At 31.8% G+C, this 27568-nt stretch overlaps 1 protein-coding gene across 2 annotated transcripts in view; it reads left to right on the top strand.

Annotated features, from left to right (window-relative positions):
* Positions 1-27568, top strand: part of LOC127701135 (5-oxoprolinase-like) — a 144747-nt gene that overhangs the window by 63914 nt on the left and 53265 nt on the right. For both annotated transcript variants that reach the window (XM_052204928.1, XM_052204927.1), the window contains exons 24-31: positions 1421-1522; positions 3907-4081; positions 5597-5706; positions 8441-8515; positions 11187-11333; positions 12110-12244; positions 13182-13331; positions 23870-23944. In XM_052204928.1, the coding sequence (XP_052060888.1) occupies positions 1421-1522; positions 3907-4081; positions 5597-5706; positions 8441-8515; positions 11187-11333; positions 12110-12244; positions 13182-13331; positions 23870-23944 (969 nt within the window). The remainder of the gene's footprint in view (positions 1-1420; positions 1523-3906; positions 4082-5596; positions 5707-8440; positions 8516-11186; positions 11334-12109; positions 12245-13181; positions 13332-23869; positions 23945-27568) is intronic.

Genomic DNA, 27568 nt, shown 5'->3' with positions numbered 1-27568 from the left:
TTATGATAAAGAACTATGTTGTAACATTGTTAATTTTTTAAAAGGTCTCTTTTCAATATAGAACTATTATTTACCTGTATTGTTGACGCATGTAATTATTTTGGCGCAAATGAAATGGCAATCATTTCTCAAACAGTCCTTTGGTCAAATCAGTCTAAATTTAGACTCCTAGATTTCAATGAGGATTTTTTTCCACCAATTTCAGACATTTTCACTTTTTTACCTCTCTGATTTATGATATTAATTATTTTAACTTTTTAAACACCTGGAAAAACAAGAAAATAAACACAAATTCTGACCTGCATAATCTGATAAAGAAATCAATATTTTTTGGCCTAAAATTAGTTTTATTCAAAGCAAAATTTTTCTTACATATAAACGATTTTTTACAATTTAAATTTTCTCTGTCATTGGCCCTGCAAGAACTGAAGAGTTTGTTAAATGTACATTTTTTTTACACTCTAAGATTGCATTTGTAAATAAACAACATCTAGGACATTTATGGTTTTTTTTTCAAAATTAGAATGGTTATTTAGGCAGGTAGTATCAAATATTTTACAGTTCTGTAATCTGTATATCTGTCTATCTACTCTATCATGAGAAACTGTTACAGAACTTTAGATATTTACAAATCTTAACTTTAACAGTATACGTTGATGATAACAGTCAGAGTTCAAACCCGTGACCTGCCAACCTCAAGTTGAGCAAACCACCACAATACCACCAAGGTGGTAGTATAAGTTGAAATTATTGAATTCTGTTTTTATTTGCTTCAAACATTTACAAGAATGGAATATTGAATAATTGTTTGATATTAACAGTCAGTTTGGTTTAATTTGTCAAAATAAGCCCAAAAGCGTTGCTGATACATAATTGATTTGCAATTGAATAATTCAACCTCATTTAGATCATGCAACCTTCATTGTGAACATTTTGTGCATGTGCTCTGCAAGTTCAGTTATTAAAAAACATGTCATCTGAAAAAAAGAAACTACAGTCCAACAGGAAGACCAATTTTGTTGCCTTTTTTACCTTCAAATGAAACATTCTTAGGATACAGGTAAAATGATGATGTACATTATGTTTTTTTGTCCATGGTATGAAATAAAACAGAAAAAACATCATATACTATTGCACATGCTATTTATGTTGATCTGTTTTTATCTATGATACAGTATATTTATATTTTGGGGTCATCTGTACTCTTCAATGGTCATGTCTATGGTTAATTAGAAGGCATACAGTCACAAAATATTTATACTTAATAATGATTTCAAGCTTTGTTTATTGTTTCCTAGTGAACTTTTGCAATTCAGATGCATGTTTTTGTTTATTATAAATCATATTTGAGAGTTTTAGTCATTCTGTAGACATGAATTTGGCAGCTAATGCCCCTTTAAAGCTAAAATTTGTTTTATAGATGCGACAACTTAGAGATAAGATGAGGCCAGGTGATGTTATACTGTCCAATCATCCACAAGCTGGTGGCAGCCATTTACCAGATTTGACTGTGATCACTCCTGTAAGTCATTATTTTTCATTTAGATTTCTGATATCCAATCAAACTCAAGTTTATTGCAGGTATCTGCCAGACTTCATTGAAATATAACAATCTATCAAAGTTTAAATGTATTTATACTTAAGGTGGATCATTGGTATATATTTCCCTAGATAGAATTTTCTTATACTTTGTCAAAATGTAGATTTTACCATTCTTTTTTTTCAAAAATACAAACAAAAAAAAGAATGGGTCACTGTGCTATTTTTAAAGCTACAAGTTGTGCAAAATTGCCCAAATTTGCATTGATTTTTCATGAAAAAAACACTTTTTTTGTGAATAAAAAGAAATCTATGAGATAGAATTTTGAAATAAAATATGAGAAGATAGGTTTTGTAATATGCTTTAAGAAAAGAAAAAAATGGTGTCACCGAACTTGTTTTCTTGCTACAAGTAAAAATGAAAATTTTACTATTTGAGTTATCTCCCCTTTAATTACTAAGTTGACAAGTTGATTCAAACAAAAACAAATATTTGTTATTTGTTAAAACAGTCTGAATAATTCAATTAATTACTTATTTTTCTTTTAGTTATTCAAATAAACAGTCTACACATTAATTGCCAATCTGTCTCAAAAGGAGAAGGGGCATTAAGGCCCGGTTTTGGCCCAAGAAAATAAAATGTTTGACAACTATACCAAATAATTTAATTGGCACATAATGTTTGGAAATACATAGAGTCAAGAAATATAAATGAAAAACATAAGATTTTTTATCTGATGATGTCACAATAACGTCATTAAATGTATCTTTTTCATGAAAATGATGAAAATACAGAATTTAAGCAGTTTTCCATTGTTATTTCCATTGTGGAAACATTGTGCACAGCCAAGAAACAACAAAATAATTTAAGAGAAGCTTTATTATATAACTATTGACATAATCTCACCAAATATAAAGTTGTTTCTTGGATGCGCACATACTTTGCCAATCTAAAATATACTTTAAATTTGATGAAAAACAAGGAAAATCGAGAAATTTTACGAAATATACAAATTTCGTCATGGTTTGTTGCCATGGTAACTTGTTGAATGTAAGTTATATTTTTATTTTCTGAATACCTTGAACCTCAGTCTAGTTAGGACAAATTTAAGAATATGTATGATAACTTTTAAATTTGCAGTAATATTTGGGCCAAATAAGGGGCTTATTGACCCTACTCCTTTGCAGATTTAAGCAAAGAACTAGACCGATTGTGTACTGCTATTTTACAATACAAGATGGCGGTATACAGTAAATCTACCTTAAGACTTTAAAATTAGTATTTGCTGCTTCTGTACCAAACACACAGCATTAAGAAGTAAGACTAGTTGTGAGTCAAAATGTTTGGATGTCTAAGTAGAGTAAAATGTCTTCCTTTTCATATTATATTTCATTCCAGGATAAGTTTTTTTCAATTTGTATAGTCATCTGATAGTGGTATAATTATTGCGAACCCAATGAAAGTTTTCCATAGTGCCATCTCTATCTGGTCAAGGTATTTAAACTTTTGTAAGTTCTCTTGTCCCATCAAATGAATACAATAGCTATTGTTATCTGTGTAGTTTATTCACTGGGACCTTTAAATTTCTTCTAAGAGAAATCTATCATTCATTGATTAATTTACTTGAGTCATGAACAAATTTTCTTATATATACACAAAAATACTTTTTTTATACTCATTAACTGCCTGTGATGATGTATTTATTCAAAATTGATAATATATTATCAATCTTTTCAATATAAACACTGATTTAATCATAAAAAATTGTTTTCTAACAAAAGTTTAAGTAATGTTCCCATTGAAATTTGCATTTTTTTTGTTTTTGTTTAGTTATATAATACATATAAGTAGGTCTTAATTTGAACATCATAATTTTCAAGTTTTTATTTGTCAAACACGCACAAAAAAACAAATTCTAAAGTTTTGTCAGAAATCAACTTTTATTAATGTTTGAATCACTGTTTACATTCATCAAACTGAAAATATCTTATTAATATTGAATAAATACAACATCACATGCAGTTTTGAGTATAAAACATGTATTTTCGTCTATTTAGAAGATTTTTTTTTACTCAGGTAAATTAATCAATGAGTGATAGATTTCTCTTAGAAGAAATTTAAAGGTCCCAGAGTATAAACTACACAGAGAACAAAAGCTATTGTATTTATTGAATAGGACAGGTGAACTTACAAAAGTTTAAATACCTTGACCAGATAGAGATGGCACTGTGGAAAACTTTCATTGGGTTTGCAATAAAGGCATAAAAGTACAAAGGATTTCTACATTGTCTGCAAGTGCAAATATTATAATATATCATGAAAAAAACTTTTCTCTCATAACAACTTTGACTGATTTCTGATTACAGGTTTTCTACAAGTCAGAAGAAAAGGCAGTATTTTTTGTGGCAAGTCGTGGCCATCATGCTGATATAGGTGGCATAACACCTGGGTCAATGCCACCTCATTCTAAATCAATACATGAAGAGGGAGCTGTTTTTAAATCATTTGAACTTGTGAAAAATGGAGTGTTTCAAGAAAAAGGTATAAGACTCATAAATTTATACTTAAGAAACTCTTACTTTATAGAGTATGTAATATTCTCCTCATTAGATGTTGATAAAATTCTTGTAGTTAGAGACATATGTGTTGCTTTTCTGGTGTCCCATTTGTTAAATTCTGTGATCAGTATCAACAAAAAATTAAATGAGGCTTTACATCAATGAGACAGCAACTCAACAATACAACACATAAAACATATAGAGGTAAACATACAATCATCAATGATAAACTATGTCTAAACTATATGTCAAGCTCTAAATTGTCCTGAATCTACAAAATTAGTCAATCATTTTATTAGAACTACTTAAGATCTACAGGTTCAACCAACAACCATCTAAAAAAACAGACATTCATAAAAACTTAAAGGGGCAAAGGGGCAAAAATATCAATTCTATATTGTAGATTTTTTTTTCACCCAATTTTAACTTATTTCTTCTACTGTGGATTCATTATTATTCGTTGGATATCAATTTTCGTGGGTTTCGTGGGTACATGTGAACCACGAATTCAAATGTTCAACGAATTACAAATCTTCTATTGTCTTGTACCTAGACATTGACAAAACCACGAAATCAAATATCCACGGAAATGCAAGTTTTCCTCAATCCACGAAAATTGATACCCACGAAAATAAATGAATCCACAGTAACTCTTTCATTTTCAACCTATACAATTCAAACTTATAATGGGTATAAAAACTCACAATGCCATGGCAAAAACTCACAATGAATAAAAGACAAAAAACAATCTACAAAACACAACATAGAAAACTAAAGAATGAGCAACATAAACCCCACCAAAAGTTAGGGATGGTCTCAGGTGCTCCAGAAGGGTAAGCAGATTCTGCTCCACATGTGGCACCCAATGTGTAATGGTATTATGCTTTCCCCTGTATTATAGTATTATATCTTTTAACTCTTTGTATGCCAAGATACAGGATAATACGTTGTGAACATATTTCTTCTTATGTCTTGTATCATAAGCTATTATTTTTTTGGTAGAATATTTTGTGATGATGTGTATTTGATCTCATTATTTCACCAAAAGTCATTCAACAATTTTCTTTTCTTGTGAATTGATAACATTTCAGAGACTAGAAATATTTGCAATCCTAAATGTCCTCAACATAGTTGATGTCTTCAACCATTGTTTTTTCCCACAACTTGAATAGAGTCATTGAATCAGTATAGAATTTTAACATCAGTTTTTTTTATGATCAACAGATAGTAATATAAACCAAGTTATTTTCAATATCCTTTTTTATTTAGCCCTTTTAAGTCAACTTTGAAACTATTAATTTCGCAATTTTCTATCTTTGTCATGTATTGATAGAAGAGATGATCATAATTCATAGGACAAATTCATGATCATTCAATTTGCAAAAGTCACAAAAATAGATATTGTGTGGAAAATTTGTTTGTTAGCAGTATGTTAATATGTTCCATAATTACAATTCTGTAACCATATTAACATAACATTTTATTTCTCATTACTAAGCTGTGACTGATGCATTGAATGCACCTGGACATATTCCTGGTAGTAGTGGAACACGTAATCTTCATGATAATTTAAGTGATCTTAAAGCGCAGGTAGCAGCCAATCAAAAGGTATGAAATCAGAAGCTGATTATACATATTATAGGTTGTCCACTCTACGTACTATGCATATATATGGTGACAAAATATATATGAGACAGTCAAATGTTAATGTGATACACTAACATGTAATAATCTCTTTTTAGATTTTTTTGTCATATAATCTCGGGATATTTAACTTAATTAAATGGTGTATTTAAAAAACAGATTTACGAAGTCAAGGTAGTCTTGTGGTTTAGTGGTTGTCATTTGTTGATGGGTTACATATTTGTTTTTCGTTCATTTTTATACGACCGCAAAAAAATTTTGCGGTCGTATATTGGTATGACGTTGGCGTCGTCGTAGTCCGAAGACTCTTTGGTTTTCGCACTCTAACTTTAGTTTAAGTGAATGGATCTCTATGAAATTTTACCATAAGGTTCAATACCACAAAAGGACGGTTGGATTGATTTTGGGGATTATGGTACCAACAGTTAAAGAATTAGGGGCCAAAAATAAGCATTTTTGTAACTTCCAGACATAACTTGTGTGTTAGTGTATGGATCTCTCTGACATTGTACCACAAGGTTTCATATCACAAAGGGAATGCTGGGATTGATTTTGGGGGTAATTGCCTCAAAATTTTAGGAATTAGGGGCCAAAAAAGGGGCAAAAAACAAGCATTTTTCTAGTTTCATGACAATAACTTGTGTGTAAGTGTATGGATCTTTCTGAAATTGTACTACAAGGTTCCATATCACAAAGGGATAGCTGGAATTGAGTTTGGGGGTAATTGCCCAAAACGTTAAGGAATAAGGGGCCAAAAATAAGCATTTTTTTAGTTTCCAGACAATAACTTGTGGTCAAGTGTATGGATCTCTCTGAAATTGTACTGCAAGGTACCATACCACAAAGGGAAGGCTTGGATTGATTTTGGGGGTAATTGCCTCAAAATTTTAGGAATTAGGGGCCAAAAAGGGGCAAAAAACAAGCATTTTTCTAGTTTCAGGACATAACATTTGTGTAAGTGTATGGATCTTTATGAAATTGTACTACAAGGTTCCATATCACAAAGGGAAAGCTGGGTTTGAGTTTGGGGGTAATTGCCCTAAACGTTTAGGAATTTGGGGTCAAAAAGGGGCCAAAAAATCAGCATTTTTCTAGTTTCCAGACAATAACTTGTGTTCAAGTGTATGGATCTCTCTGAAATTGTACTGCAAGGTACCATACCACAAAGGGAAGGCTGAGATTGAGTTTGGGGGTGATGAATCAAAAGGGGGTTCAAAAAATTTGGGGGAGGGATTTTTTTTCCTTTTTTTTCTTTAAAATTTTCCATTTTTAATTGGTTATTTCTGATTTATATATAAAGGCAAATAATAATGATATGGTTTGAATAGGTAAATTAAAAAATTTTAAGTTCTTAGACCACATTCATTCTGTGTCAGAAACCTATGCTGTGTCAAATATTTAATCACAATCCAAATTCAGTGCTGTATCAAGCTTGAATGTTGTGTCCATACTTGCCCCAACTGTTCAGGGTTCGACCTCTGCGGTCGTATCAAGCTGCGCCCAGCGGAGCATTTTATTTTGTACATAAATTAGGCCTTTAGTTTTCTCGTTTGAATTGTTTTACATTTGTCTTTTCGGGGCCTTTTATAGCTGACTATGCGGTATGGGCTTTGCTCATTGTTGAAGGCCGTACGGTGACCTATAGTTGTTAATTTCTGTGTCATTTGGTCTCTTGTGAAGAGTTGTCTCATTGGCAGTCATACCACATCCTCTTTTTTGTATTGGTTAGAGTTTAGTGTAGGTAATCCTTATATTAAGGTTATGTTCAATTTTGGCCTGAAAATTGCTTTGTGTCTTAAAATGACCAGCTGTGTTGAATTGAAAAAATGACAACAAAAACAAATTTCAATCCCTTCCACTGCAAAATCTAGTAAACATATTTTAATTAAATTATTGGATTTCTCTTTAATAAATAAGTTACAGTAAAAAGAGAAAAACTAGCTTATCAAGTTTTACAAGAAAGTTAATTCATAAAGATATTTTCATACAAAACTGCATTTATTCACATGGGAAATTCTTGTCAAATTTTACAATCATTAAATAATGCAGAAGATTTTTCTTAATGCCTGACCTCATTTCATGGATCAGTGATCAAGGTTAAGTTTTTGGGTCAAGTCCATATGTTAAGTTTAAGTGATACTTGTAGTAAAACTTTCATATTGCAGACTTTGAGTTCAATCATGAGAAAAGCATGCGAGACATTTCAGCGTGTGCATTCTTGTTTGATATGTTAAATACTGACTTATTATGAGTAAAAGGACAGCTATATTAGATATATGGGATCCTTGCAAGGTCTACATGTCATTCAGACGGTTTACCTGACCTCGACCTCATTTCATGGATCAGTGATCTAGGTTAAGATTTTGTGGTCAAGTCCATATCTCAGATACTATAAGCAATAGGTCAACTATCTTTGGTGTATAGAATAATTGTAAAATGTCCATGTCTGACTGGCAGGTTTCATCTGACCTTGACCTTATTTTCATGGTTCATTAGTCAATATTAAGTTTTTATGGTTTGGTCTTTTTGTCAGATAATATAAGCAATACAGCTGATGTATTTGTTGTATGGTATGATTGTAATGTGTACATGTCTGTCTGGCATGTTTCATCTGACCTTGACCTCATGAAAATTTGGAAAATATTGTTAAACATTAAAAATTTATGATTGTGTGACTTTCATCTTTATATATTTGTAGGGTATAAGACTTATCAATTCTTTGATAGATGAATATGGGCTAAATGTAGTGCAGGCTTATATGAAGCATATTCAGGTAAGTCCTTTCAGATAGAAATCAATACTCTGTTACCAGTGCAAATAATATGTTCAGTTTACAGAACCTTTTGGTTTTATTTGGCTTTGTTATTTTTTAGTCTTTCATGTGCAAGACATGAATAATATTTTTTCTAACAGTTGTGGATGTTTTCAAACTTTTGGTAGTGAATTATAATTGTTAATTGAAATTCAGGATGCAGTTGCCTTAGCATCATCACATTCCAATTCCCTCCAGATTATATATCCCTGTTCCACATTCTAACACATAACATTTACTGAAATTCTCATTTAGTTAAAGTTTTGTGGTAATTCGGTTTGATAGAACAGTCTCATTTTATGTTCATAGCTATTTGCATGCCATTACATCTCAGTGTCATGTTGGTTATCTAGTCCACAAAATTTTCCTCATTGACTGAAATTTTCATTTAGTATATAAAATTTAATAATGTGGACAGTTTTTGAATTAGGAACCAAGTGTGGTAACGAACCAAGTGTGGTAACTTTTGGTTCTATGTACATTTTTTGATATTTTTGATGATATAATGATATTCTGTTGCATTAGCATCCATACATCTTATGTTCAAGCAGACTGGATCTCCAAGTCTCACTACAATCAAACCAAAAATATTGTATAATTTAACATTTTCTGGAAAGATCATTTCAAAAGGTTTTAAGTATGTTATATCTGTGTCATCTTTATGCATAGTCAATCAAATTCTAGTTTTCAATTTTGCTTCATGGCAGGCAATACTGATGTCTATTGTTGATTTTGTTTGGAGAAAGAGTTGTCTTGATTTTGTTAATGTGTTTGGAAAAAGAGTCATATGACATTGTACACTGTTTAGATCCTAATGGTAGTGTCATTCTAGAAATGTAAATTATACATTAGTTGTAATGTATAAATCCATGTTTGCTGATGGGGTTAACCTGATTATGGCCTCTATTTCATGATTTATTGATTGGGTTTTCATTTCTTTTCAAGTACGAAGAAAGGGAACTATATTCTATCTATGAATCATTGTAAGGTAGTATATTTAATGTATATTACCTTGGTTTTCAAGCTGTAATATTAGTATATCCTGTGCCAAATATACTTGATACAGTTTACAACGATCTGTTTTTATGCCCCCGCTGTAGCGGAGGGGGCATTAAGTTTTACCCTTGTCCGTCTGTACGTCCGTCCGTACGTCCCAAAGTTGGTTTCAGTTCTCTAAATTTAGTTTGCCTGAACTAAATTTTGCCTAAACCAAATGTTATGAAACTTATACACAATGCTTTTTACCACAAAACACAGATCAAGTTTGAATTTTGGTGGCGTCACTTTAACCGTTCTAGAGTTATGCCCCTTTACAGATGGAAAAATTGCTGAATTTTTCGTATCCGTTCTCTAACGTAAGTTTGCCTCAACCAAATGTTATGAAACTTATACACATTGCTTATTACCACAAAACTCGGATCAAGTACAAATTTGGGTAGCGTCACTTTAACCGTTCTTCAGTTATTTCCCTTTATAACTTTATATGATATGCTAGTGGGGGCATCATCTGTGTCCCATGGACACATTTCCCATTTATTTTTAAAGAGTAGGATTATAGAATTATTGAGTTTATGTTTCATGTTTCTATTTCTATTTCAAAGGTCAACTTAGTTTTCGCACAATTTCAAAATGTATGAATTGAAAATTTAAATACATGTATCATTTAAATCATTGCCAATAACAAACATTGCTACTAGGCTAATTATAACCACCACCAGCTGTACTGGCACTGTACAAAAATGTATGATACAAATTGTATATGGATAACACATTTTTCTGGAAAAACCATCATTAGATATGCTTTAAACAAAAAGTTTGGAAAGCTAAAAATAATTAAACATCAGAGACCATAAAAGCCAAAAGGGCCTGAACTGTCCAAAGATAAACCTTGCCTGGGTGACGCAGTACAAATAAGGTGAAAAATCTGTTGTTTGAGGTTATAATTGTCTTTCATAAAGTGCAAAACCAACTTATAGTATGGTGATGTCATGAGGATGGTTTGGAAAAGTTGGTACCTATTTTGTGTAATCAATTCCTTCTACATTTTCAATCCAAATCCTTGAAACTTCACAGAAGGATTACACAAATATTGAAGTTGTTCACCTGCTGTCATGAAATTGATTGAGGAATTTTTTTTCCATTTTTCTAGACTTGGGAACTTGGTCATTTTTCAGCGAAATTTTCAAAAGACTGTACCAATTTTGTGTAAATTGTGTAGATCTTAAAACTAAACAGACTGATTGCTCACAACGTGAAGTTGTGCACCTGGTATTATAGAAAATGTTTGAGGAATGATTTTAATTTTTCTTTTCTTGACATAGGAACTTTTTTTAGCAATTTAACAAAAAAGATGGTACCTATTTAATGTAATCAATTCCTCCTACAGTTTTCAACCCAAGTCCTTGAAGATTGCATACATTAATATGAAGTTATGCACCTGATATTATGGTACGTTATATTGTTTGAGGATTGTTTTTCCATTTTCTAGACTTGGAACTTAGTCATTTACATTTTATATTAAAACTTTTCATATATTTAATTGTTCATTGTAGACCAGTCTCCATTGTTTAATGTACATTCTGTGGATTTTGGCCATTTGAATAATAGATCCATTTTTTAAAATTTTTTTAAGCATAATGCTGAAATAGCTGTACAGGAAATGTTAAGAGAAATTGCAAAAGATACCAGAAGTAAAACAGGAAGTACCAGTCTGATGGCAGAAGATAGCATGGATGATGGTGCCAAAATTGCTATCAGGGTGGATATTGATGAGGAAAAGGTTTAAAATTATTTTATATCAAGTGAACGACAGGAATATGCAATTGGTAAAATTAAGATGACATGAATTACTGTGAATCAAGTAGCTTTAAAATGATTGATGTTTTATTTGTATTTTTCATTTTGAAATTTGCTGGAATAGTGTGAGCATTGAGCAAATAGCTGAATACCTGAATAGACGGGATATCCATTTAGAAATAACATGTGCTCAGGTCTCATATGAATCTAGCATACTCAAGTACTTCTTTGGAAATCAAAGTGCACAAAAATTCAGTTTAAAGGAATAATATTATAAGTACATATTTTGCAAACTTTCCTCTGCATGCTAACCTTAACTGCAAAAAGGTAGGTGATAAATCAAACAAGAAAATGGATAATTTTACTTGTGTTTTAATTGAAAAGATCCATGAGGAAATCTGTATTTGCCTTTCCTAGCTCCATTTCCACTAAAATCTTCAAATGACAAGGAAATCATAGTTCATTTAATTTCCCTTGAAGGGCAGTATTTTTTACATTTTCAAGATTGAAGAAAATGTAAAGATAAGGTCACTTCTTATAGCATCTTGAATTTGAAAATCAAAAATTATCAAAAATCTAACAAATAATGTCTTTCAGAAATAAAATTATGCATGTCTATAATTATTTCCTTTTGATCCTTGTTTTACGTTATAACTTAAAAGGTTTTTCTGACTTTGCTGTGTTAAAATAGAAATGATTTTAACAAAATGCAAATGTTTATATGTAATTCCTATTTAAATGTTTTTATTATTATTTAAGGGTACAGCAATTGTAGATTTTACTGGCTCATCATATGAAGTTCATGGAAACTGTAATGCACCAAGGGCAGTAACTCTGTCAGCTTTAATATACTGTCTACGTTGTATGGTTGGTCATGATGTTCCACTTAATCAGGTAGAATAACTAGCTTTATAGCTATTGTTATATAACATGTATTATTCAAGTTCAAGTCTTTTTTAGTCATTGCATGGCTTGACACTATAGGTGTCAACTTATCTTAGTGTTTGGAAAAATTGAAGATTAAAGTTGCAACTAGACCACACTATGTAAATGTGCCTTCACTTTCTTGATGTACTGTGACTTCTGTTTTTCGAACACCATGGTTAAAATAGTTGCTACAAGGCAAAAAATATAAATTCTTTGTAAAACGCTTAAAGGTCAAATGATAGGAACCGCAAATTATGTCTCATTGACATCTGCCAAAAATATGAAGGATTTTTAAGGTCTTTCTGGTTTGATATCAAAGAATTATTATTTTGAAGTGGAGTTTACATCATGCTTTGTCATTTGTAGCAATATTTTCTAAGTAAATTTTCAAAAATCTTGGAACATGATCAGAAGTTCAAACAATACTCTAAGCTTCTATTAGATGCATTATTAGTTTTATGAAAAAATAGAATGTATATGTGCAGAATTCATTCTGTAATAGATCATGTCCTTTCAAAAGTGAAGAATTAATATAGAAAACAAAATAAACATACAAAACATGTCCTGTCATCAAGTGGTGTTCCAAAATGGAAGTCACAGTACACTGAGAACATAAAGACAACATTTACAAAATGTGTAGACCTTGAATATACACACCCCAAACAAAAATGGACAAATATCAATGGTTCGCTCTATTAGTGCAGATGAATTTCCAAATCAACAATATGACCATGCATAATAAATAAATAAGTTGCTTTATAACATATGATAAGGATGCAGAACTTAACTAATCAGCTAATGACAGCACTTGTATATGCTTCTTTAATTTCCCAATACAACTTTAAAATGCATACAATAGCTCATTAACAATGTTGAAAAACTGCATAACATGTTTATTTTTTAGGGTTGTTTAAAACCAGTTACTACCATTATACCAAAAGGTAGTATATTAGATCCTTCAGAAAATGCTGCAGTTGTTGGAGGGAATGTTTTGACATCACAGAGGATAGTAGATGTCATCTTCAAAGCATTTGGCACTTGCTCCGCTTCCCAGGTAATAAGTTTTACAATTCAAAAATAGTAGATTCTACTTTTTCTTACACTTGTGATTCTGGTCACAAGTTATGAAACTTCATTACATAAAGAGTGGATAATATTCTGTTTGGTTTTTTAATTTGATTTTGGTTCTCAGCTCTTTATTCAAAAGTAAGATAACAAGACACACAAGTCAGAAACCTGTAATTCAGCAGTTGTTGTTTGTGAATGCATATCATATTTGTTTTTCATTAAATGTTTTGTACATAAATCAGGGCATTAGTTTTCTCGTTTCAATTTTTTACATATGTCATGTGTTCTTTTATAGCTTGCTATGCGGTATGGGTTTGCTCATTGTTGAAGGTCGTATGGTGACCTATGGTTGCTAACTTCTACATCATTTGGTCTCTGGATAGTTGTCTCATTGGCAGTCATACCAGGCCACATCTTCTTACTTTTATATTAACATTGACAATCAACCCACAAATATTACTTTCCTTTTTAACAAACCATTGAAACATTACCCCCTGTCTAAAAAAAGAGGGTAAATCTTAATTTAGGGAAGTAATATCAATGTAATGTAATAGTTAAGATGTTCTGCTTAAAAAAAACTTTCACTCAAATGTTACATCACATTAGCTATATGATTGTTTGCCTATTGTAAAAAATCATCCTATACATAAAGCATCCAATAGATCAGGACTAAAAGTCTTTATAGTACAGTTCAGATATACAATCTTTGTTGGAGCTATTTGAAATATTAAACAAGTATACAAAATAGATAAACTGTTTTTACTATTCTCCTGCAGAAAGTAAGAAGATAGAGACAAAGTGGTAGTTCTTAAAGGTGATAAACAGTAGCAAGGGCAGATAATAATGCATCCAAATTTAATGCCTTGTTTTCACAAAGTTGCTTGTTATAAGCATCCAAAGTTCGCAGAAAAGTCAATAACATTATCAAATAAGTAGCTTGAATTTGAAAGTATTTACAAAGGAAACCAAACATGCTGCATATTTACACACACAAAAACTGTGGCGTATAAAAATTCAAGGCAAATGAAAACTGTTTACTTTTCTATCATCAATAAATTTGTTTATGACTGTCATTTGTATATAGTTTTTTATATAGGCAGGAATTGCTGCACAACTATGTAGCATTAGGCCCCCCCCAAAAAAAAAGGGAAATGGGATCTCCAGCATTTAAAAAAATAGGCCCCCCTTTTTTTAATCGCAATATCCCACATCCCATTTTTTTTTAAACGCTATATCCCATATATCCCAAAAGTATGTCATCCCCTCATCTTTTAAAGATTTTGTAACTGATTGTGTGTCAGAATTTACAAGATAGATGTGCACAGAAACCCCAGGTTTTAATGCTATATGATGATTGTTTAGGGTGTAACAGGGTTTCTAGCTTAGAAATAAGCACTTTTGCAATAGACTTTGTACTGCTTCAAGCTTGTTATATCTTAATTGAAACAACAAAAAATCAACAATAGAATTTTTTTCTGCATCACCATGCATTGGCAAGAAAACCGTCTGCAGTTTTTTATAACCAATAATTGTATGATTTCACAATAATTTATTGCAATCAGCCTTCAGTAATAGGGAATTACTTAAAGGTCTATATTCTATAAATAAAGGAACATTTTGGAAAAAAAATATTTTTGTTTGAAAGATGTGCTATGTTTTCAAGAAAGTATTGAAAATGAAATTTTGTGTTTTAACATGAAATATGTAAATTTAATACAGAAATATCTGGAAAAAGTTAGCCATGATACCCCTGTGATATAGTGAAATAATAATTTGCTTTTAGCAGCCAATTAGGTTCAATTTGGCCAAAATAACCTAAGAAACATCGCTGATGAATTATTCACTTGCAAATGAATAATTCGACCTCATTTAATCCATATCCATGTGACCTTTAATTTAAATCCTTAGCTGGAGATGGGTTACGCATGTATTTAGCTATAAAAAGGAAATGAATGTAAACATTGAAAGTGAAACAAGGACGAACCATTTGGTTGACTGATTCGATCCACAAAAAATCATTCTTATACAGGTAAAAACGATGATAAACAAACTTCTTAACCTGCAATATGAAATCAAACAAATCTAGAAAAATCCAATTGCACATGGTCACTATCTGTTTATATTTATATTTATGTTTATATCAGGTTATATGACCGTCTGCAGTCTTCGGAGGTCATCTCGATTGGTTGATTAGATGACGTCTAGACAAAAATACACATGAAATGTTGATACATATTATTGAGTCCATGCATTGTTAATTGTTTATTTTAGACTTTTTGTAATTTGGATATATGTTTTAGTATGTTATAAATCAAATATGAGAATTTGAGCCAAATCGGTGTACATGAATTTGATAGCTAATGCCACTTTAAAATTTTAATGATAGTATTTTTATTTGAAATTTTAACGATAGTAATAATTCATTAAGTGAAAAATTTTTGACAATCATGATGATTTAGTATGCAAGCCTTCTTGTTTGTGTACAATAACAAATCCCCCTCACAAACCATATGTTGTCTGAGTTGTCTTTCTTTGTATATCTCAAAGCAAAATACATTCTCTCAATAGTTAAGCAGCCATTTCTAAAGTTTTTACACTCTGTATTACTGCACAGCTCTGTTTTAGTTGTTCTTTTGCCAAACATTTCTGGGTTTTTTTCTGAAATTAAAAGTATTTTTGTTATAATTGAAAAGCAGAAAAGTTATTTAGTGTTGTTGATAAATTATTGCTATGTTATATCTCAGTTTGAGAAAAGCGTTATAGGCAGTTATGAGAATAATGTTTATTATATAGTAATGTTATTAAACTATTTTTATTTCAGTTGTCTACAATAATTTTTTTTATGAATTGAATAGCCATATTTTGTATTTTGATAGTTAGGACAAACAAAGATTTTTGGAACTAACTTAAATTAGCTTAACTTTGCTGTAAAGCAAATAACAGGGTTCATTCAACCTTAACCACATTTTAATGGTTCATTTATCATCAACATTTAAAAATTTTCATGGTTTGGTCCATTTCTCAGTAACTATAAATCATAGGTCAGTTTAATATGGACTAGAGAGTGATTTTTATGAATACATATTCATCTGACTGGTTTCATCTGACCCCTATTTCATTTTCTTTGTTTATTGATTGGTGTTAAGTTTTCTGTAACATTTGTTTTATGAGAATAAAGTATTCATTCATTCAAGTTTTACGTGAACAGTTGAATTTCTCAGTTGAAATAAATGTTAGATCAAATATTTTTTATGAAAAAGGATGGTTGTAAGGGGTATATATTTGTCAGACAAGGTTTGTCTGTTCTTGGCCTTATTTTCATAGTTTATTGATCAACTTAAGTTTTCGTAATAATGTCATTTTTTAAATTACAATAAGTAATATGACACCAATATTTACGGTCTAAAAATTTGATGAAAATAGCAGTTACACTGACTTTTTTTTCTAAACACCTTCACATATTGAGCTGATTTTCAGTATATGAGACTACTATGATGAGTTACAGATCGAGTTTACTCTAGATTCCGCTCCGCTGATTTTTGACGAAATTATGGGCTTTTGGACTTTGAAATTTCATGAATAGAGCAGTAACTCAGCAGTTATACAGACTGTTTTTCTAAAGGCCTTCACATATTGAGCTTATTTTTAATATGTGAGTCTACCATGATGAGTAACAAATTAAGTTTACGTCTGGTTCCGCTCCACTGATTTGTGCCGAAATTACGGGCTTTGGACTTTGAAAATTTCTTGAAAATAACAGTTATACAGACTTTCATTCTCAAATTTACACTCCTTAAAATGGCTTCAAGCTTTTTTTGTGAGCGGGGCTATTTGTGTCGTTCTGACACATCTAGTTTTTACAACATCATTATTAGCTGATATATAGTTGTGCATCTGCAGGAGAGACAGTATGCTGAAACTGTAATCCTCCTCATGTCAGAAGCAGATGAATGTAATATATGTGCAGAATAATTTATTAAAAAAAATTTTTAAATCCATACGAATTACAATTATCAATTATATTATATTGAAACAACTCTCTAAATTTAGTTAATGATCTAAGCTCAAAATTGCTCACAGTACTCTGATACTTTTCAAAACCATGATTACTTTATGTGGGGCTTTATACAGGAAGATTGCAAGTTTTACATATCTGCAGTGATTTATATTTGCATTATTTTTCTACTCACGAAAAAATAAATTGCCTGTGAAAATTAGTTGGTTTACAGTATTCCTGATATAAAAGTAGTTTACATGTATTCTGTATGTGGTTAATAAAAAACTTGTAAATGGTAAAATAGAAAAAAATAAAGAACTTTTTATCTAAAGTCAGTTAAACAATACAATATTGTGTCTGATAAATCATTGAACAAAGACACCCGTCAGTATTCAAAAGTTGAAAAATTGAAAGATATATTAGATTTTAAAAAAACCCTACAAATAATGAACTGTTAGAGATTACTTTAAGTTCACTATAGATAATTACTTGCATGAAATAAAAATATTAAGAGTAATAAATCTTCTGATAAAAATAGATTTAGGTCATCAAAATGAAAGAAAATGATCTAATGCTTATTTTTATATAAAGCAGAGTTGGTTCTTCAAAGATCCTTCCAAATTGATTTTATGTAAGTTGCAATATTTGCCCCCAAAATTTTAGATTCAAGGTTCTTACAATGGTAGGACTCTAAGAAATTAAGTGAGAAAAATAAAACATATTAAAAGGCTATATTTCTGACCAAAATAGATTTTTACTTGTATCTCTTTGCTACATTTTGTTTAATTCTAACAACATCTAGTTCTTACAGTCTAGCTCACTGCCATTTTACCTCACCTGGCTTAATGGTCCGTGTGAGCCATTACCATCACCTGGCGTCCTTCCTCTGTTTCTCTTCACTATAAATTTCAACCAAACTTTGCATGAATGATCTTTAGGGTATCTATTATAAAGATTGCTCCCCAGCATAAACATAGCCCAGATGGCTAAATAATTGAGATATAAACATAAGGATAAAATGTAAGTAATGTCGAATATAGGTATCTAAAAAATCACAATAGGTCATTAAAATCTGATATGGGCAAATGTTAATATCTACCTGCAATCATGTCAAAATTGTCTATCAGATATCTCTTATATCTTATAAATTGTAGCTCCTAATTGACAATTTTTTTTCACCAATTTTAGCATCTTGAACTATGATAGATAGGCAGAAGATGTTAACGGTAATAATGATCAGTAGTACAAGATCTACAAAATGTTGATATGAATGCAATTATCAATTGACTTTTTAAAGAAGTTATTGCCCTCGAATATAAAAATAAGAAGATATGGTATGATTGCCAATGAGACAACTCTCCACAAGAGATCAAATGACACAGAAGTTAACGACTATAGGTCACTATACTGACTTCAACAATGACTATTTTCACCAAAATTGGCATGTTTGCCTGTTATCTTGAAAACTAAAAATATAGACAGAAGCTGAAAAAAGCAAAATTAACTGTGAAAAAAGGTAAAAATAGATATCAAAAAACTATTTTTGTATGGTTCTAATGGTTATAATTCAGGCTTTTAAGAGCCAATATAGTTTTCTCAAGAATTTAAGTTTCAAATACAATTGCAAATCATAGAATTTGCCAATTCTTTGTTTTGGGGCAGGAATATTATTGTGTGAGCATTGCTCACAGTATGTCTAGTTTTATCTTGATTTTTATTTTATTAAATAATGACATCTCACATGAAGGCAATGGAAAAGCTGAATATTTGAAAAAACATAAATTTGTTTCTGGAAAAAAAAATTGATTGCGAAAGTGGTGAATACAAATATTAAATGGAATATGTTTGCCAGGGTAGCAATTGATTCAGCCTCCTTAGAAGCTTCTAGTATGAATCAGAAGCATGCCGTATAAATTCAAAAGGTACACATACTTATATGCATAAAATGTTATAACTGGTCACTGATGTTAACAGATCCTTGACAATATTCTTAATTAGTTACTCAGTATAATAAAACTGATGATCGATATCTTGTTGTGTTAACAAAATATATACTTATGTATATAGTCAATTATAATTACATAAGTCTGTAAAACTGATGTTGCAAGAAATACAATATGACAGAAAAGAATGGTAGAAGTCAATTAACTATGTTTTGTATAAATAGGCAGAATTATTGTAAGTTATAACATCAAAGAAAGCTGATTTTATGATAGCTGATAATTTGTAAAATAAAAACCATTTGTGCTACACCTGATTAAACACATCTGGTTAAAAGGAGCATCTTTATTAAAGCTATCCTATAGTTTATTATAACATACACATGTGGCATACCTGAAGATATAGGTAATATTTACCTGCATCTGTGAATGTCAGGTAGAATGACTTCTGCCAGTCAAATTTGAAAATTTATGTCTGTAATCTTTCCTGTCATGCACCTGGATGTTGAATGTGGAACAAAACAAAAAAATAGTTGCATAAGATTAACAGTATCAAGTATAACCACCTCAAAATTATGATTAAAAACAAAAACAGGTTTATTTCCTATACCATATAAAATTTGAAAAAGGCATATGGACTAATTTTCCATTAAATAGCAATTTCTCTCAACTGTTTGAGGATAACCAAGCTGCTCTAACACTTCAGTAATGATTAGAGGCCATAAAAATAATTACTTTATAAACTTGGACTGCTATTTAGCTCACCTGGAACTTTGAGCCAGTGTCAGCCTTAATGCCATCACTTGGTGTCTGTTGTTTGCTGTCCATCGTAGTTGTCTGGTGACTAAAAAGTTTTACAAAAATTTTCTACTCTTAAACAACTGGACCAAATTGAACCAAACTTGGCATCAGTCGTCCTGGGGTATCTATTTTAAAAGGTGTGTCTAATGATCCTACTGGCCAACCAACATGGCCCACCAAGGCTAAAAAAGAACATGGGGTAAAAAGGAAGTACTGTCAAGATCTTCATACTGTCTATTTCGATCAAAATTGTAAGACGACTCCTTATAGGAGTTATTGCCCTTCATTTTATTTTTTTTGCCTATTATCTTGAAATCTGTAATAAATAGAGAAATACAGCTTCAGCAACACACAGGAATCACTTCTGTTGTCTTGCGTTGTTTTCTTTGTCATTGTCTATATGGTTCATTTCACACTTTTTAGCTGACACTGGCCCAAGTGAGCTTTTCTCATCACTTGGCGTCAAGCGTCCGGAGTCTCGATGTCCGTCGTCGTCGTTAACTTTTTACATTTTGAACTTCTTCCAGAGAAACACTGAATGGAATTAAACCAAACATTGCATGAATATTCCTTATGAGGTGCTGACCAAGTGTTTTACTTTGCAGCTGATCCATCATCCAAGATGGCCGCCAGCGGGGGACTTCTTTTAACATAGGACCCTATGGACAATACATACAAATGTCTTCTTTTAGAGAACAACTGAATGGAATGAAACCAAACATGGCATGAATGTTCCTTATGAGGTGCTGACCAAGTGTTGTTACTTTGTAGCTGATCCATCATCCAAGATGGCCGCCAGCGGGGGACTTCGTTTAATATAGGACCCTATGGACAATACATACAAATGTCTTCTTTTAGAGAACCACTAAATGGAATGAAATAAAACATGGCATGAATGATCCTTATGAGATGCTGACCAAGTGTTGCAACTTCGTAGGCGATCAATCATCCAAGATGGCAGCCAGCGGGGGACTTCGTTTAACATAGGACCCTATGGACAATACATACAAATGTCTTCTTTTAGAGAACCACTGAATGAAATGAAATAAAACATGGCATGAGTGTTCCTTATGAGGTGCTGACTAAGTGTTGTAACTTTGTAGGCGATCAATCATCCAAGATGGCAGCCAGCGGGGGGACTTCTTTTAACATAGGACCCTATGGACAATACATACAAATGTCTTCTTTTAGAGAACCACTGAATGAAATGAAACCAAACATGGCATGAATGTTCCTTATGAGGTGCTGACCAAGTGTCGTTACTTTGAACCCGATCCATCATCCAAGATGGCCGCCAGAGAGGGACTTAGTTTAACATAGGACCCTGTGTGAAATACATACAAATGTCTTCTTTTAGAGAACCACTAAATGCCCTTAATGGAATGAAATAAAACATGGCATGAATGTTACTTATGAGGTGCTGACCAAGTGGTGTAACTTTGTATGCGATCAATCATCCAAGATGGCAGCCAGTGGGGACTTAGTTTAACATAAGACCCTATGGGAAATACATACAAATGTTTTCTTTTAAAGAACCACTGAATGGAATGAAACCAAACATGGCATGAATGTTCCTAATGAGGTGCAGACCAAGCGTTGTTACTTTGTAGCCAATCAATCATCCAAGATGGCTGCCAGTGGGGAACTTAGTTTAAAAAAGGACCCTTTGTGAAATACAAACAAAAGTCTTCTTTTGAAGAACCACTAAATAGAAAGAAACCAAACATGGCATGAATGTTCCTTATGAGGTGCTGACCAAGTGTTGTTACTTTGTAGCAAATCCATCAACCAAGATGGCTGCCAACACGGGACTTAGTTTAACAAAGGACCCTATGGGAAATATATACAAATGTCTTCCTCTAGAAAACTGCTTAATGGATTGAAACTAAACATGGTATGACTGTTTCTTTTGAGGTGCTGACCAAGTGTTGTTACTTTGTAGCTGATTTGTCATCCAAGATGGGTGCCAGCAGGGGGAGTAAGTTAAACATAAGACCCTATGGGAAATACATACAAATGTTTTCTTCTAGAGAACCACTGAATAGAATGAAACAAAGTTGTTACTTTGTAGCCGAACCATCATCCAAGATGGCCACCAGCAGGGGACTTAGTTTAACATAAGACCCTATGGGAAATACATACAAATGCTTCTTCTAGAGGAGCACTGAATGGAATGAAACCAAACATGGCATAAATGTTCCTTATGAGGTGCTGATGAAGACCTAAATACATGTATCTTTATAGATTGAGATATACTGTAAACTACAAAAAAATCAAGAAAAGAAGATCTACACATAAGTTAACATGAGCATAATTGTCAATTGACATCTTGTTGGAGCTATTGTCCTTATAAAATAATTTTCTAAAATTTCAATGAATTTATTGGTAATTTCTGTAAACTTTACAAAAGTCTTCTGCTTTTGATTAAAATTACGGGGCCAATATTAAACCAAATTTGGCCTCAATCATTATTAGGGTATCTGTTATGATTTTAATCTATTTTTACATGATTTCCAAAACCAAAGTAGAATCATTTGAGCGACACAGGCTCTTGAGAGCCTCTAGTTTTAATCCACAACAAACAGCTTGACAATTCAACCAAACTTGCAGATTATTCTACAGCACATGAAATCTTGCATCTTCCATTTTAGCGTTTATCTTTAAGATTTTTTTGGGTTCCCCCTACCTTAACTTGGATTTTGTCATTTCTGCTTGTATAATTTGGGGATAGCTGGCAACACCTGTCTTCCTTTGAAGACTGAACATTCAATTTTGAAAGATGGGTCATATTATGATATACTATTGTCTGTCCATCCGTTGACACAAACTCAAATATTTGCTTCAACCAATTTTTTGTATTTTTAACACAACATTAGGATTGATGGATGAAAGCTCCCTGTCTATTTTGAAAAAAGTTGCTTTGTTGTTCCACAGTTATGGGAGTTTAACTTAGATTTAAGGCAATTTTTTTGCATATTGCGCACTAACTGGTTAAAAGAAAACTCCGTTTGGATTGTTTTAATTTTCTGGTTTGTCGTTCTAGAGGTACAATTGTTAGATTTAAGTGAATTTTCACATTTTGTACCATAACTTGAATTTGCTTTGATTGATTTACTAGAAACTTTACATGATTGTTGGAATTGGTGAACATAACATACAAGTTTATTGAAAGAGAATTCTGGTATGTCATTCTTGGACTTTTAACAGCCATATTTGACACAAGGTAACTTCATGCACATTTTTCTGCAGACCCAGTTTATTTGCTATATTTTGCCTTCTAAATATCCTTTTTTGTTCTTGCAACAATTTCAATATGCATATAAGCATGTATCATGTGCTCTTGACGCAGCTGCTTATTAAATTATTAAAGCAATTTCAAGTGTCATCTGAATTAAGAATAATATAAAAATAAGGAGATGTGGTATGATTGCCAATGAGACAACTATCCACCAAAGGTCAAATGAAGTGGATGTAAGCAATTCAAAACAGGTAACCGTAGGGCCTCAACAATGAGAAAAACCCATACTGTATAGTCAATGACCATTTATTGTTAGATGTCAGCCATGCGATAAATGAGGGCAATTATTGAAATGTCAATGTTATAACTGATATTTTTATTCTTTTTTTAAAAGACACTTTTTATCTTTCCTTAATTGAAAAAAAATTCTCCAGCATGTACTTTCAATGTAGCTTTAAACAGTATATCACCCTTTTATCCTTGGTTTTTGGAATTCAATTATAATTTCAGTATTTAACTATTTTATAAAGTATTTTTCTTTTTTTCAGGGTTGTATGAACAACATCACCTTTGGAGATGACCATTTTGGACATTACGAGACAGTAGCTGGTGGAGCAGGGGCTGTAAGTTTGGATTATAGCAAAAAATAGTGTTAACAGAAAAATCACCTAGTCAAATCTAGCCGTTGAATGCATAGAAAATCATAAAAGTTAAACGTTTTTTTAGCATTTTTTTTCAAATTGGTGTAAGCAATATCAAAGAATTTTGATCAAATAGTACTGACTCATACTATAATTACTTCCTTGTTTCACTGCTAACAGTAAAAAATGAGATGGTTCAAAAAGTTGAGGAAAAAACATACAACAAAGTAATACAACTAATTTACACATTATATGAAAATGTTAGGTCATAGGTCCAAAAACAATATTTTGTGTCTTGCCTGTGATGAAAGTACATAGGGATTATACTATCTGGCTGCGGCTGTATTTGGTGTATGTGATAATTGTTAGGTGTATTTGTCTGTCTGGCAACATACATATCAATCAATCTTCTTTTGGCCTAATAACAGTTTGGACTCAGTTATCCCTTTGAGCATCGATTGAGCTGACATTTTTATGTAAATGTGTACTAAGTAGTTACAGATCATGAAAGAGTTTTGTTATGATTGACCTCCTTTAAATCTGACTATATGTCCTTTGATTTGAAAAATTTCTGTAAAATGACTACTTCTGTTTTTAGCTTTTCCCATTAATTGTCATCTGTTGTCTGTTGTCATATTCATCTGTTGTCGTTCATTTACTTTTACAAAACTCTTCTCCTCTGAAACTAAAGGGCAAAATTTAACCAGACTTGGCAACAATCATCATTGGGGTATTTTGTTTTAAAAATGTGACAGATGATCCTGCTGGCCAATCAACATTGCAACCAAGGCTTAAACAGAACATTGGGGTAAAAAGCAAGGATTGTCTATTATTGTTATAGATAAGAGAAAATCTGACAAGGCTGTTCAAAAGAAATACTAAAGATATCAACTAGATATTCAGACTCATAAGTCCAAAACAAACTAACAATGCCATGTGTCTGAGGACCTTGCCTGCCAACCAACATTGCCAACATGGCAAGTTTTGTCTATTTTCTTGAAAACCGCTATAGATAGAGGAAATCTGATAGGCCAAAATGTTCAGAATGTTGAGAGCTTACAGTATGGTGATGATGGGCAAGAGGCTGGGTGGAGAAAAGTGGGTACCTTATTTGTGTAATCAACTCCTACAGTTTTCAACCCAGATTTCTGAAACTTCACAGGAAGATTGCACATAGGTTGATGTTGTTCACCTACTATATAAAAATAGTTTGAGGAATTTTTGTCATTTTTCCAAACTTTGGAACTAAATCACTTTTAGCAAAATTTAGTCACAAATACTGCAACCCTGCCACTTGAGACTTTGACCCATTTTTTTCATTTTTGCCTATTATCACTATTTTACGAATTTTTCCTTTGATCTTGCTGACTGATAATTTCCATTCGCAGCAGAGTCGAGTGATATGAAAATTATTGCTAGAAACTAAGGGAGCATGTGCCGTTGTCAAGGAAATTAACAATGTCTTCATAGGTAAAATAGCGATAAACAGATTACCAATGAAGAACATATTGTTTTACATTACTGGTACTCAGAAAACTGAAGAACATTGTTTTACATCAGTGATGCACAGACAACTGAAGAACATTGTTTAACATTAGTGGTACTCAGACAACTGAAGAACATTGTTTAACATTACTGGTACTCAGACAACTGAAGAACATGGTTATACATCAGTGATGCACAGACAACTGAAGAACATTGTTTTACATCAGTGATGCACAGACAACTGAAGAACATTGTTTAACATTAATGGTACTCAGACAACTGAAGAACATGGTTATACAGTAATGATACTCAGACAACTAACAAACATGGTTGTAAATTAGTGGTACCCAGAAAATGGAAGGACATGGTTTTACATAAATGGTTCTGAGACCAGTGAAGCATATTTAATAGTGGTACTCACAGAGGATCATTGTTTTACATTAGTACTACTCAGACTACTGAAGAACATGATTTAACATTATTGGTACTCATGGTTTTATGTTAGTGGTAAACAGACTACTAAAGGATATTAGTGGTGCTCTGCTGACCTCTGAAACTCTATTACATAAGGTGTACACAGACCACTGAACAATATTTTTATGCCCCTGCCGAAGGGGAGGGGGCATTAAGTTTTACCCTTGTCCGTCTGTCCGTACGTACGTCCCAATTTTTTGTTTCCGTTCTCTAACTTAAGTTTGCCTCAACCAAATGTTATGAAACTTATACACAATGCTTATTACCACAAAACACAGATCAAGTTTGAATTTTGGTGATGTCATTTTTACTGTTCTAGAGTTTGCCCCTTTACAAATGGAAAAATTGCTAAATTTTTTGTTTCCGTTCTCTAACTTAAGTTTGCCTCAACCAAATGTTATGAAACTTATACACATGGCTGATTACCACCAAATACAGATCAAGTTTGACATTTGGTGGTGTCACTTTAACCGTTCTAGAGTTTTGCACCTTTACAAATGGAAAAATTGCTGAATTTTTTGTTTCCGTTCTCTAACTTTAGTTTGCCTCAACCAAATGTTATGAAACTTATACACATGGCTAATTACCACAAAATACAGATCAAGGTTGAATTTTGGTGATGTCACTTTTACTGTTCTAAAGTTTTGCCCCTTTACAAATGGAAAAATTGCTAAATTTTTTGTTTCCGTTCTCTAACTTAAGTTTGCCTCAACCAAATGTTATCAAACTTATACACAATGCTTATTACCACAAAACACAGATCAAGTTTGAATTTTGGTGGCGTCACTTTAACCGTTCTAGAGTTATGCCCCTTTATAAATGGAAAAATATTTCCGTTCTCTAACTTAAGTTTGCCTCAACCAAATGTTATGAAACTTGTACACAATGCTTATTACCACAATACACAGATCAAGTTTGAATTTTGTGGCGTCACTTTTACTGTTCTAGAGTTATGCCCCTTTACAAATGGAAAAAAATGCTAAATTTTTCATTTTTTTACACAAGTGATACCCAGATTTGGTCAATATTTTTTCATAGATGGTTGCTAGAGATTAAAAATAACAATTGTTTTAAGGTCAAATACTTTTCTATGAAAGTTGAAGAGAAAAAAAACATTTGGTGAAACTAAAGAAGAACATTTTAAATTTCCACTTGAAAATTTAAGGTTTTTCAAAGTTTTTGAGACTTTCTTTATGTCTGTAAAAAGATAAATTAAAGATTAAGCCTTCTCAATTCCTCTCTAAGTATAACTGTCAAATTAAAGTTCTTAGTTTTATTGTTATAAACAAACTTTAGGCAGTATAGAAGGTATATAGATTTGGCATACTGAGGTGAACTACTACTTCATTTTTGAATTTGATAAGTAAAACAGGAGAGATTGTATATGGTTTTTGGCACATTGAAGTAAAGTACTAAAACTATACAGGACATAAATCCACTGACCTCAGCTGATTAGGTGATGATTAATGATTGCTTATTTTTTTTATCTTTAAATCAGAGACCACTGCTGTGATCTAACAGGTTAACTCTAGTCATCAGTCAAACATCAGATTAATCAGATGGGTATAACATCAAAGATAAATATTCATTAGTTTTCTGAAAGTGAGATATTATTTGATTTTATTTTTTTATTGATTTGAGTTAAAG

This window comes from Mytilus californianus, unplaced genomic scaffold (assembly GCF_021869535.1).
Source record: "Mytilus californianus isolate M0D057914Y unplaced genomic scaffold, xbMytCali1.0.p SCAF_5, whole genome shotgun sequence".
Classification (NCBI taxonomy): domain Eukaryota; kingdom Metazoa; phylum Mollusca; class Bivalvia; order Mytilida; family Mytilidae; genus Mytilus; species Mytilus californianus.
Note: the sequence above shows the minus strand (reverse complement) of the source record. Positions and strands in the feature narration are given on the sequence as shown.